Genomic DNA, 12,614 nt, shown 5'->3' with positions numbered 1-12,614 from the left:
CCACACCCGGCCTCAACACAGCACAGGAGGTGTTGAATGAATACATCTTTATTGTATAAAATCTATATCTATATCTATATCTATACTACTAATATAAAGGAAGAACTTTGCACCTTTGAGGCGGGTAAACTCGGGAACCAGAGTGCCAATCCACACACCCGATACATCATTGTAATTGTCAGGGTGTGCAGATGGACATAGGCTATATAAATGTAAAAAATATGCGTTATTTAAAAAATTTACATAAAAAAAAAAGTAGACCCTTCGAAGTAGTGCCGGCCGCGACCTGCGTGCTGATGTCAGGAGCGCGGGGAGGAGCGGCGTCCAGGAACGCGAGGTGGAGCGGCAGACATGGCGCGGGGGAGGAGCGGTGGACATGGCGAGGGGGAGGAGCGATGAGGAACGGAGGAATGGCGGTGAGGACCGGCGGACAGGCGGGAGGAGCGGTAAGCGGCGAGGAGCGGCGGAGCGGTGAAATGAGGAGCGCCGGCTGAAGTAAGGCTCCGGGCAGGCGGGGGTCGGGGCAGGCGGGGGTCGGGGCAGGCGGGGGCGGGCGGGGGACAGGACGGGGCGGGCAGGGGCCCAAGCTGCTTGACAATGTCGGGCAGGCGGGGGACGGGGCGGGCGGGGGCCCGGGCTGCTTGACAATGTCGGGGTGGGCGGGGGCCTGGCTGCTGCTGCACAATGTCGAGGCGGGCGGGGGTCCAGGAAGCCTGATTGCTCCCGGACAAGTTCGGGACGGGCTGCTAGTAATATTATATTTAGCTATAATATTTTTGGCATGCCTTCTCCTAGCACACTTCTTAGAATGTGTTGCTGTCTTGAAGGTACCGATATGGATCTAGAAAGTAGTCAGCTGGCTCCCCTAGAAGGGACACCAGACAGGTTTATGCATATAAAATATGGTATTTCTATCATAATGTATAGTACACTGTGGAACAAAAAGGATCCTGAGCTACGATGGTCAGTAAATGGGTCATTTGATTTAAAAAAGATTCAGTATGTAGAGCAGTGTCTGTTTAAACGAAAGAGTCGATAAGATATGTTTGATTGTGCAGGAATGTGGGAGAAAGAAGTGAATGAAAGAGTGAGGAAAGAAGAAGCTATAGCACAAAAAGAGCAGCACAAATCAATTTATCAAAAACCATTGGAATTGAAAAATTAAGAGGTGAAGGAAATAAAAGAGAAAGAAGATAGGGAACGTCCTTAAGAGGCAACTGGCCAGTACCCTATTAGGCCCCCCATTTATCTCATGCTTAATAGACCTCAAGATGATTCTATTTTGTTAGATAGACTTCCTCCCCGTATAAATTCCCTAGTGCCCCTGAGAATGAAGTCTATGATGAGGAGCATTGGTCATCGGATGAGGAAGATAAAGAGAAACAAGATGGGAGAACGACTCGCTCTACTTTAACTACTGAACACAAGGCCTTGCTTAGATCCCCTGCTCGTAGGAGTGACCCTGCCCCAGACTTCATAGCAATGGTCAGATTTAGAGCAGTTATATTTTTTAGAGACATTTACTTGGGAAGTAATACTCTTTTAGAAAATATTCCGATGCTCTAGAGCCCTCTGATATAAATTCTGACTATAAACAGTTAAGTGGTGGCACCTTTTTTTCTTCACAGGTGTCTGATCTAATTAGGCGAGTGGTTAAATTGTGCGTTGAGGCATTCCATCTGCGACAGGAGAAAAAGGCAGCTGGTAAAGCTATGGCTGATCAAATAGTTCAGTCTCCGGGGCGACAAGAAGGAGCTGCAGGGACAGATAAATACACTGGTGATATTGTAGTTACTGTGAAGACGATTCGTGAAGCTGTGCCTTTGTATGTTCTTCCAAAGGGGGCTGGAACAAGTGACGATAAAACTTCAGATGATGCAAAGGGATATTTTATTTATAATTGGGTCAATACCCCTTGGAGCAGAGCAGATGTTATAGCTCCTAAAGCTGCTTTGCCTGATCCGTGAAAAAATCCAGCTGCTTTTTATGAAGTAGAAGGAGCGATTAACTCAAGCACAATGCGTTGCCTGATATTGACATGTTTTTTGGACTTATTTTACCCCCTGATATATGGAGATCAATTCCGAAGGTAGATGATAATGTAGCTTATGGTGCTACTTGGGTGCATTTAGAGGGGATAGATGCTGCTAAAGAGCCTGCGCAGACCACAACAGGTGATATTAGATCTTCCCAAAGCTATTGTAAATAAGTTAAAAACTCTTATACCCCCTAAGAAAATAGATTGGACTACATTAGCGTCTTGTAAGCAGAAGGTGGATGAGTCTGTTTCTGATTTCTTTACACGATTCGAAGAGACATTCCATGACTTTAGTGGGCAGGTGACACGGGTAAGCATCTGTTTGTAGACAAATTTGTCGCTAACATGTTGCCAGAAATAGCTAGTCACCTGAAGGCCAGCAAGAGTTCATGGACTACGTCCTCCCCTGTCTCCCTTTTGACTATGGCCCAGTATTATGAGCATCAAGAATTGGAAGCAAAAGCAAGGAGGATAAAAAGGGTAAAGATTTAAAAACAAAAGTTATGTTGGCTCAAGTCTATGGTCCCTCATTTAGAGGTGGTGGTTGAGGTAGACTTGCGATGTATCGCCCTGGTCTACCCGTTTTCCTCAAGCAACTTTGTCTTCTGATCAGTGTGTGTATTGTAAGGAGATTGGACAAGGAGGTTCCGAGTGCCCCCATTTGCAAGGTCAGCAGTATCAGCGGGGTAGAGGAAGTATAAGAGTCCACCTAGGGAATACGGGAAATAGAGGAGGCATAGATAATCGTACCAGATGTGAGGCAATTGAAAACAACCCAACTTCTTTTAATATTTTGACAGACGAAACCAATACCAAATGTCTGATTATTCGGCTGATGGTTTTAAGGATTCTGATTATGCATAGGAATGCCTAGGATGGGGTAAAGAACCAGTGGAAGTCCCAGTAGATCAGAGGGGTCCCTATGACGATGCAAATGTCTTGGGTTCTACAGATCACTTTCTGGTTAATACAGGAGCTACTCGTAGTGCCCGGTCTAAACAATTGGTTCCTAGGGCTCCCCTGTCTGGCACAACGATAACATCGATAGGATTTGATGGGACACCTTCCCTTAGCCCACTGTCACAGCCACTTGCATTTAGTCTTGATAAATTTACTGCGACATGTCCATTTCTGCTTTCTCCTAACACCCCGAATAACATTGTGGGTATAAATATGCTTAAATATTTTCGTGCTACAATACGTTGCTTCCCAGAAGGTGTGCGTGTTATTTTGAACGATAACTTTCCAATGGTTGACAGGTCTTGTCTTATTAAAGAGGATATGCTGTGGCATCGTAACCTAGTACCTTGTGGGCTACATCAGATACTGATGTGGGACAAATGGTTATCCCACCAGTACATATTCAAGTGAAGGAAGGTGCTTCATTGCCTCGACTGCCCCAATATAAAATATCTCGGGAAGGTGAGGGAGCATCGATACATATTGTTCAGGATTTGATCAGAGTGGGGGTTGTGGAATAAGTCCCCCACAATACCTGTAATAGCCCTATTCTCCCCACTTGGAAAAAAAGACACTGATACTAAGGTTTATAGATTTATCCTTGATCTGCGAGAAGTCAACAAGGTAGTAGTGCCCCAATATTCGGTAGTCTCTGACATCACGACCCTTCTTACTATGGTTCCTCCTACTGCAACTACATTCAGTGTGATTGATTTGAAAAATTTATTTTTCTCAATACCTATTCATTCTGGCAGCCGTTATTTGTTCGGTTTCACTTTGAATAATTGATCATTCAGATTTTGTAGAGCTCCACAAGAGCATACAGAGAGTCCTAGCATTTATCGCCAGGCAATGAAAAGGCAGCTTGATTTTTTCTCTGTGCCAAAACGAGTGGCTCTGATTCAATATGTCGATGACATCTTGTTGGCTGCTGATACCCCTGAACAGTGTGAAGAAGGAACATTGTTATTGCTATAATTTCTTGCATCTCATCATCTCAAAGTCTCTCGGAAGAAATCGCAATATTGTAGACAGCTGGTTACCTATTTAGGTCACCACCTGTCTAAGGAGGGATGTGCACTTACACCAGACCGCATTCAAGCAATTTTAGACATGCTTGTGCCCCGTATTCAGAAGGATGTTTGTGCACTGATTGGCCTTACTTCTTTCTGTAGGCAGTGGATCTTTCGACTAAAGACACTCCGATGCCTCTCCCATTTGGCAGCCAAGTTATGGAACTCCCTGCCTGTTCAGATCCGTAGTATGGAGTGTTTGCTGGATTTTAGGAAAGCTATTAAAACCCTTCTCTTTCCCGCAATTTGGACTCACTTCAATTATTGTTCTGATTGCTACAATAACAAGGATTGTAGGGGGAGTAGCTCCTGCTCTACCGACTGCTACAACTCCTGTCCCGATCGAGCACGTCTATTACACTCTTCCTTATCATGAGCAAAAACAGACAGTCTTATCTCAACAATACGTTCATTCAAATATTGCATCACACCCACAATACTATGAACATTTCTAACTGTTGGGTGTGCGGAATGATGCCAGCTCATCAGAAAAAGGGGAGGAACGCCTTTCATTCCTTTGCCGTTTTCACATAATGGCTCCAGGTTTGCTTTGTTGTGGGCTTCTGAAATTGCTAACATTACTTATGCTGATGTAGGAAGACTAAACTTTCAGTTAAATAAAGTGTGTTACCCCGATGAGGATGGAGATTCCAAGCCAAAGGAGCTGTATGGGAAATGGACGAATATCGCAAAGGAAATTCATCCACCAGATACGTCTTCTTCAACACCCCAACAGCCAAGGGTAATGGACCTCCTATTATAACTGTTACTAGAGCTCGAGCAGATCTTTGTGTGAGCAATATTGTCAGTATTCCTGTGGGGAAAAGTGACTGTACTAAAATGAGTCAGAGTTGAGGTAGAGCATATATTCTGATCGATATAGGGGGAAAAATAGGGTAATGCATTAGATATGCTGAATTAGAAGAAAAGTAATACATATATAGATCCATAAGAACGTGGAAGGTATATAGATGCATAAAGGAAGGTAGTATATGTAGATTAAAGATAGATTAAATAAACTCCGGATTTCAAGTGTTGTACTTTAAGTGAATTTTATATATATATTTGTAGAATAGTGAAGCAATTATAGATAAATAGTTATGATAAAAGATTTACTTATTGATGCAGTCACTTATATACCTGTTAAACACATAGAATAATGTAACTATCAGTAATATGTACATTTGTTAAGCAGAACTAATGAATATCTATATATGTATATATATTTTTAACAGAAGTATTTATACACGTTTAAACAACAATACACATATAGGTACATATCTAGAGTACAAATAAATGCTTATATACAGAGAGAGATGCTGTACATTTCTGTTTGCGTATGGTGTTTATGTGGGGAAGAGCCAATTCTTGAGTAGCTTTCTGAAGATAAGGTGGTTATCCATGAATCTTATGTTTGGGGGTAAAGAGTTCCATAGTTTGGCTGTTTGAATAGAGATTGACGTGCCACCCATAATTTTTTCTTGTATTTTGGAATTTTGAGGGGAGGTGCCACTCTAGAGTGGAGGTTCCTTTCTTGAATGTGTTTGGGGGTTTATTCCTGATGAAGAGCAGTCTTGTTCAATCTTTTGCTTTGTAGGTGATGCAAAGCAGCTTGAACATGGATCTTCTGGCAACGAGTACCCGAAGCAGGGCTTTCAAGGCAGGGGAGATATGGCCTTGCTGTTTTATGTATAAGAGTAGTCTTGCAGCCGAGTCCGGAATCCGTAGTAGTCTTTTCATGAACGTTAAAGGTGATTCATGGTAGAGGCTATTGACATAATCTACTATGGACAGAACAAGGGAGATGGTAGCCTGGACCTTGTGTGGGAATACCAAATGGGGGAAGATTAGTTGCAGAGTTTTTTTAGTAAGAAAGCTTGATCTTGCTAGAATGTTAACCTGGGCATTCATTAATAGCTTGGAGCCCATGGTCATTCTGAGGTTCCTTACTTCCTTCGAAACTTATGACGGTGTTCTGAGATCATCAGGCCATGAGGCAAGTGGGTCATAATGTTTCCAATCACCACACGAGTATTTCCCTTTGGAAGCATTCAATTTGAGATGGTTTAATGTCATCTATTGATCCATAGCTGTGAGACAACTGAAAATTGATAGTTTCCAATGTCTTTGGGGCATTGCAGTTGAACGAGAAATGTATGTGTCATCTGCATAGTTATAGCACGCAAGGTGAAATTGATTGATCAGTGCTGGTAATGACTTCATTTAGATGTTGAAAAGCATGGGCGAGATATTAAATCTTTGAGGGACCCCTTCTTCTGTGAAGTATGGTTTGATCGAGAAAGGTGGGGTATGGATGACAGTTCTGTTGCAAAGGTAGGATGCGATCCAGTCTGGAGCAGTCCCCTCTATGCCGGCTTCGTAGAGTCTTTGTATCAGAGTGTCATGGTCTACCATGTCAAAGGAAGCAAAGAAGTCTAAGACAGGTAGTGCAGAAACCCGCTGCGGTCAACTGTGTTCTTCAGGTCATCCCAGATGGCAAGGAGGGCAGATTATGTGCCTCTTCCAGGGCAAAATCCTGTTTGGCAGTCTGAAAGTATGGCATTCGCTTTAATGAATTTCGACATCTGGGGGAATGCTGCTCTTTCTATCAGTTTGTCCAGGAAAGGTCCATTTGAAATCGGTCTGTAGTTGTCAGGGTTCAGGGGATCCAAGTTTGTTTTCTTCAGTAATGGGTGTATGTATGGCTTTTTTGAGTTCTTCTGGAAATATTCCGGTACTTAAGGAGTTGTTGATGATTCTCCTTAGTGGAGTGGCAGCAGAGGTTGTTAGAAGAATTATCTTGAAGGTTTGAGGTGTACAGGTGTCAGAAGGGCTTGCAGCAGGCCTGCTTGCTTTGACCAAGTCCATAAATTCATCTTGTGAAATGTCTTGGAAGGAATGGAGAGGCTGGGTTAGACTACTCTTGGATTGTAGCTTTGTAAAAGGGTTAGTGCTGATGCTATGTCTCTATATTAAGTAGGTGTCTACTTTGTCCGTGTAATGTTTTGCCAGTTTGTCTGTGAACTTTTGAGTAAAGAATGAGCTGCTTCTAGCCAATTTGGTTTATGAAATTCATTCAGAATTTCATAGAATTCTTTATTTGCACATTTAGCATTTTGAATTCTGTCATAATACTATTTTTTCTGTGCATTTTTGATAGCAGACTTGTATAATTTGTAGCTTTTTATAGGCAAAGTTTGTCTTGGTTGGTGTTTGTTTTGAGCCACCCACATTGAAGCTTTCTAATTTGTTGTTTTATCTCTGTATTTCTACAAGTTGCTTGTCTTCTTTTGTTCTGTTGTTCGGTTTTTAGTGGTATTAGGATATTAAAAGCTTTCTGCAGCAACTCATAGTTTAACAGAATGTATTGTTCTAGATTTGTACTGGATGTTAGATGTGTTTAATTGTTCCAAATTGAGTATGTTCCATGGCCGATAGGTGGATGCATGTAAGGTGGTTTTAGGTGCGTTGCTTAGTGTTGTATTATGTTGCAATGCAAGAAAATGGTGGTCTGACCATGTGACGAGTCATTGTGTGAAAGGTAATTAGTTCTTTATTAGCCAAAATGACATCTAGGATGTGTCCAGCGATGTGTGTGAGTTTTTGGATGATCTGATGCAGATATACTGCTTTTAGGGCAGCGGTGATTGTTTCGGGATGGGGCTTCTTGGGTTGCTCAAACCCAATGCATAGGTTGGTGTGTAGTGTTATCAGGTTTGAAACTGTGTCTAGAAGTGTGTCTGGGAATGTTGCCTTGCTAGGAGGAGGTCTGTAAAGTTGCAGGAAGTTACAGGACGAAGACGGTGTAGGATTGCATCTGGTGAAAAGGCCCTCACAATTTGTTATGGAGACGCCGTCAACTTTAGTGAAATGTATTGTTTGCCTGAGCACAACAACTAGGCCACCTCCTTTGTTGCCTATATGATTTTGAGTTATTGTTTGATATCCTTGAGTAACGGCTTCATGCAGGACTGGCGCCATATCATCTCTCAACCATGATTTAGTTATAAATAGTATGTTTGGTTTGCGTCAGTGAGAAGGTCGTGGATGTGAGGTTTTTTTTTAGAGTGCGATCAATCATTTATTAGTAGACAGTTTCGAGAATGCACTTTTGAGATAGCGTGACTTTGTTTTGTAGAGGAGAGAGCAGTATTTTGTGGGCTTGCAACTGGTGTGTCATTAGTGTTGGTATTAGGTATATAAGGATAGCATACGTGTAGCTTTTCTGTATCATGTTCCATGTCCAGCAGATTAAGAATGCATTTTCATGGGTCTGTGTGTGTGTGTGTGTGTGTGTAGGTGGTGGAGACAGGGTTTGAGTGTGAGTTGGTGTGGTGTGTTGTGGTTTTTTTGGTGTAACCTTGTTGTGCAGGAGACATGGAGAAGCGAAGTTATAAGGTGTGGCTCGTTGCTTATTTTGTTTGTGGCTGTTTAGGGCAGAAGGTGTATGAGCTAGGGGTAGTGGTGCAGCATGTGGGTCATGTAGTAAGGTTCTCAATTGTCCTATTGATGAGAGGCAGTTAAAAGAGTGTTGCTGTGATGCTGTATATGTGTTAGGTGTGGTGGAAAAAAGAAAGCTTGGTATTGGAGTTTGTTCATATGTGTAGTTTGAAAGGTGGGTATATATTTATAGTTTGTGATGGTAAGTATTATGAGGTGTTATGCCTGAGAGATTTTGTTGTGCTGGTGTGTGTATGAATTGTTTTGTTTTTGAGGTGTAGTGAAAGGACATACTGATGTATTTGTTTTCTGAGATGGATTTGTTAATATAGTATTGTTTGCGTGTGGAAGTTGTGAGGTAAAGGGGCTGGTGATGTGTTTGCGAGTAGAGTGTATGTAAGAGGGGATGAAGTGGAGTTCGGAATGTTTGTCTTAGACTTGTTTGCTGCAAGAGGTAATATATGTGGTGAAGTGGAGTCTGAGAGTTGTGCGGTTGTGTTATTGGGACAGAAAGAAGAGGAGGGTGTTGGTTTGAGAAACAATGGAAGGCTAAGTATAGGTTTATTAGTGACAAAAAGGGGTCTGTTAGGCATAATTAGAACAGGGTGTGTGTGTCTGGATGGGATATCGTTAATTGTGGTGTGGAATGGGGTTGTGTTAGTCATGAGGGTATTTGCTAGTGGTATAGGATACAATTGTGTACCGTTTGTCAGTGATGGTGCAAATGTGTGGGAGCTGGAATAGAAGGGTGTATAGGTGTGGTTTGTGTGGTTTCGTAGTGGGTGCTGAGACATAGCATTTCGTATAGGGTTATTTTGTAGTAAATGAGTAGAGTACATGTGCTGTGAGGAGGTTTACTCTGCTTGTGGATGGGTAAGGGTGGGTGCTGGTGTATGGTCATTGGGGCAGCAATCCTGGCCCTTATGATGTCTTAGCTGTGCAAATCAGATCTATACACAGTCTCTTCACTGCATGTTAATATAACATTTACAAATTATAGAAAACTAATTTAAATTCAAGAACGTGACATTTCAATTTCTGTTCTTTAAGACACAGACCACGTCTTCTCAAAACAATTCAAGAATGTCAATTTAGGTAGTGACAAACCTCACCTGTTCTCTCTGAAGGGGATGAGTCCCCACAGATCCAGGGCATCTTCTGTTAAAGTGCCTGTCTGTGGGAGAATGTGAAATATTAATTATTGCACCACTTCCAGAAAGTGTCATATGAAGAAGATTCTAGGCGTCCTTGTGCTGCATTACACATTTTTCATCTCCTTCCTACATATTTAATTTGTGAAAAATTACACTTGAATTCCCTAGCTTGGACATCCCATCATTTATTATAAATACATTTGGATTGCTAAACCTTTGTGTTTAGAGCCTTGACTTTTCAACTGAAATCCAAATACACAATGGCATCATGCAGCTTTGATTGCAAAATATTCGTAAATCAAAAGAAACTGCTGGTCAGCCAGTCCAAGCTCATCACATTCTGACAAAGACATTGAATTTGTGAAGACAAAAGGCATGTTTCTTGTGATGAGGCCAATATTTCACTAGCATGGTGAGAGACGGTAACTGTTTCTCTATGCATACTTAGAGGTAAACTCCCAACCCTCTTTGCACAAATATTATGGACGTTTTCAACCCATCAGTTGCCAAAGCCTGGAAAAAGGTATAAGAAAGGACAGGCCTTGCCATCCTGGGGGTAGGTAAAAGGTATATGCAGCCTTTACCCGCCAGGATGTTACAATGCAGGTAAGTACCATGCAGCCCTCCCATGCATTCTGCCCAGATGTACATAAACTATACAGGACTACTTTTGGATGGTGTTTGTCTTTTACAGCCAACAACCAAATCTTTATTGAGAAACTGATGGGCAGATACAAGGGGGTCAAACTTGCAAATAGTGTCAGGTTGTTCCGTTCTAGGACAGAACAACTGGTGAAGGATACAAGTCAACCATTCACACAATGAGACCCCATATTCCCTACAGATTTTTTAAGTGCATCGCTAACTCTAATTTCCCTGCAATTAGTTGGAGCTACCACCAACTAAGGGCCTGATGAAGAGTTTAGGGAATTGGACCACCAAGCTGGCTCCCGCACTGCCAAAGCTGTGTTCTCACCACTTGACAGATTACGAATTTCCTCGTGTCTGGCAGGCTTTTTTGGCAGTACCATGGTGGAACTGGACACCACAATGGGAGCACGAAAAGCAGTTCCTGCATGGCATGGACTACAAAGTCCATGCTGTGCAGGAATTGGGGCGCAAGCATGTTCCCCCTGCATGCATCGCCATGCACATGGACATCAGGGGGCCTTTAGGGCTCCCTTTGTTTCAGGACTGCCAGTCTTTTCATGGAGTAAAGACCTCAATAACACAGTTGGCAGTCCTGAAACTCATAATATGCTTTGCGATGCTGCAGCTGCACCCCTGACCTGTGACACTGCAATGGTGGTCCGACTGCTCAAGTTGTAACTGGGCAGTTGGGCCATCAGTGCGGTAGTGGCTGGACCGCTGCGTCCCCAAGTGTCTGGTGGTCCTCGCACAGCCAAACCCGTAATTAGGCCCTTAGTCTCTGCTCCCTGTGCACACAGCACTGATGGTGGAAATGTCACTATGAACGAGTTGGTTATTGGTTGCGTCAAGGGATAATGATACAGCGACAAGCATTTCTTTTCATTGATCGCTATTGTACAGAATAAGCTCTTGGCCAACTCTCCAGTTCTTGCCAGTCCCCACACCAGCTACCTGGTCTCTTTACATGTAGAGCATTCAGCACATTTCCTCTGGATTTCCTGGCACAGAATGTCCCAGCAGGTGGTCATCATGACTAAGAAAGCCATTACAAAGATGGGGCAGTTGACCTTTAGCTATGCTTCAGATGAAGCTGGCCACACTCTGGATTCATAGGTTAGACTAGTCAAACTGAAAATGTGTGTAACTCTGGATTTATAGGTTAGACTAGTCAAACTGAAAATGTGTGTATGTAACTGAAAATGTTTGTATGTGCCTGACTGTGTGAGCAGAGCTCAGGCTTAGCCAACCTCTAGTTGTGTTCATTATCCCAATCCATCCTTATAAATCTGAACACAAATCTGTTTATAGCAGGTTTCAACTTCCCCATGAATATATACTAAAGCCCATGTGATTGTAAACAGGTGCATGAGAGATGGCCTCAAACTGCTGCTTTTACCTTGTCGAAGCAGACAATGTTGACTTGTCCCCATAAGTTGATCCGCTGAGGGCTGAAGCAGAAGATGCCCTTATTCTTCAGACGTTTTTGGGCGTACATGACACCCACCGCTAGAGCAGCCATGAGAGAGGGTGGCACTGCGATGGTCAACACGGAGATGCCCATGAGTATTGTTTCCTCGGTGGGTTTCTGGTGGGAGAAGGACACCACATTGTAAGTAAATACAAGGGTAGACCTTTATAGTTAGATATGCTTAACACTTCTAATTTTACCATATTCATATATTTTGGATCCTTAAGTTAATATACAGCTATGGTTTTAGAAGACAATGTATACATAAACTGTTTTGGCTCTGTATATACTACATTTGCGGATGCTATTAAGGACTCCCTTGCAGACACTGCCACCCACACCAGACACAACCCAAGCACATTTCAGACATTCCTTCCTTTTTACTCAATCAGTGATGGCTCTTCCTCAGTCTGTGTGCACCAACCGTGGTGCATTCAGATTGAGTTAGGAAAACAGATTCTTTCAACTTCATCGGTCCTGATCGCCAGTCACACTTTTAGTGTTGGGGAACAGTTCTGTGGGCTAATTTTACCAATACCTTCATTAACCAGTCTCTAGAGGATCTGGGTCTCAATGTGACACAAACTAGATTTTTTTCCCCATTTGGACTACTGGTTTGGACCTCTGATGTGGTGTGAGACCCATCAATAAGGTTTCACTGACTGTAATCATTTGTTATATGCTACAGACAGCTGAGGTAAGGAGTAAGTGCACATATGTGTAGGCTGAGTCAGGAAGATTATTGGCTATCTGTACATAGGTAGCTCTGTGGCAGATAGGGCCAAGTTCAAAATTAAATATTTTAATTGGGTACTGAAAGATAATGCAAC

General features: G+C 42.6%; 1 protein-coding gene across 1 annotated transcript in view; it reads right to left on the bottom strand.

The window, feature by feature from the left end:
* LOC144792081 (putative cation-transporting ATPase 13A4) overlaps positions 1–12,614 on the bottom strand; it is a 319,809-nt gene that overhangs the window by 162,305 nt on the left and 144,890 nt on the right. Inside the window, exons 12-13 of the mRNA XM_078666932.1 lie at positions 11,713–11,901; positions 9,624–9,685 (exon numbers count right to left, since the gene is read on the bottom strand). Of these exons, the coding sequence (XP_078523058.1) occupies positions 9,624–9,685; positions 11,713–11,901 (251 nt within the window). The remainder of the gene's footprint in view (positions 1–9,623; positions 9,686–11,712; positions 11,902–12,614) is intronic.

This window comes from Lissotriton helveticus, chromosome 11 (genome assembly GCF_964261635.1).
Source record: "Lissotriton helveticus chromosome 11, aLisHel1.1, whole genome shotgun sequence".
Classification (NCBI taxonomy): domain Eukaryota; kingdom Metazoa; phylum Chordata; class Amphibia; order Caudata; family Salamandridae; genus Lissotriton; species Lissotriton helveticus.
This window is presented reverse-complemented; position numbering and strand designations above follow the sequence as displayed.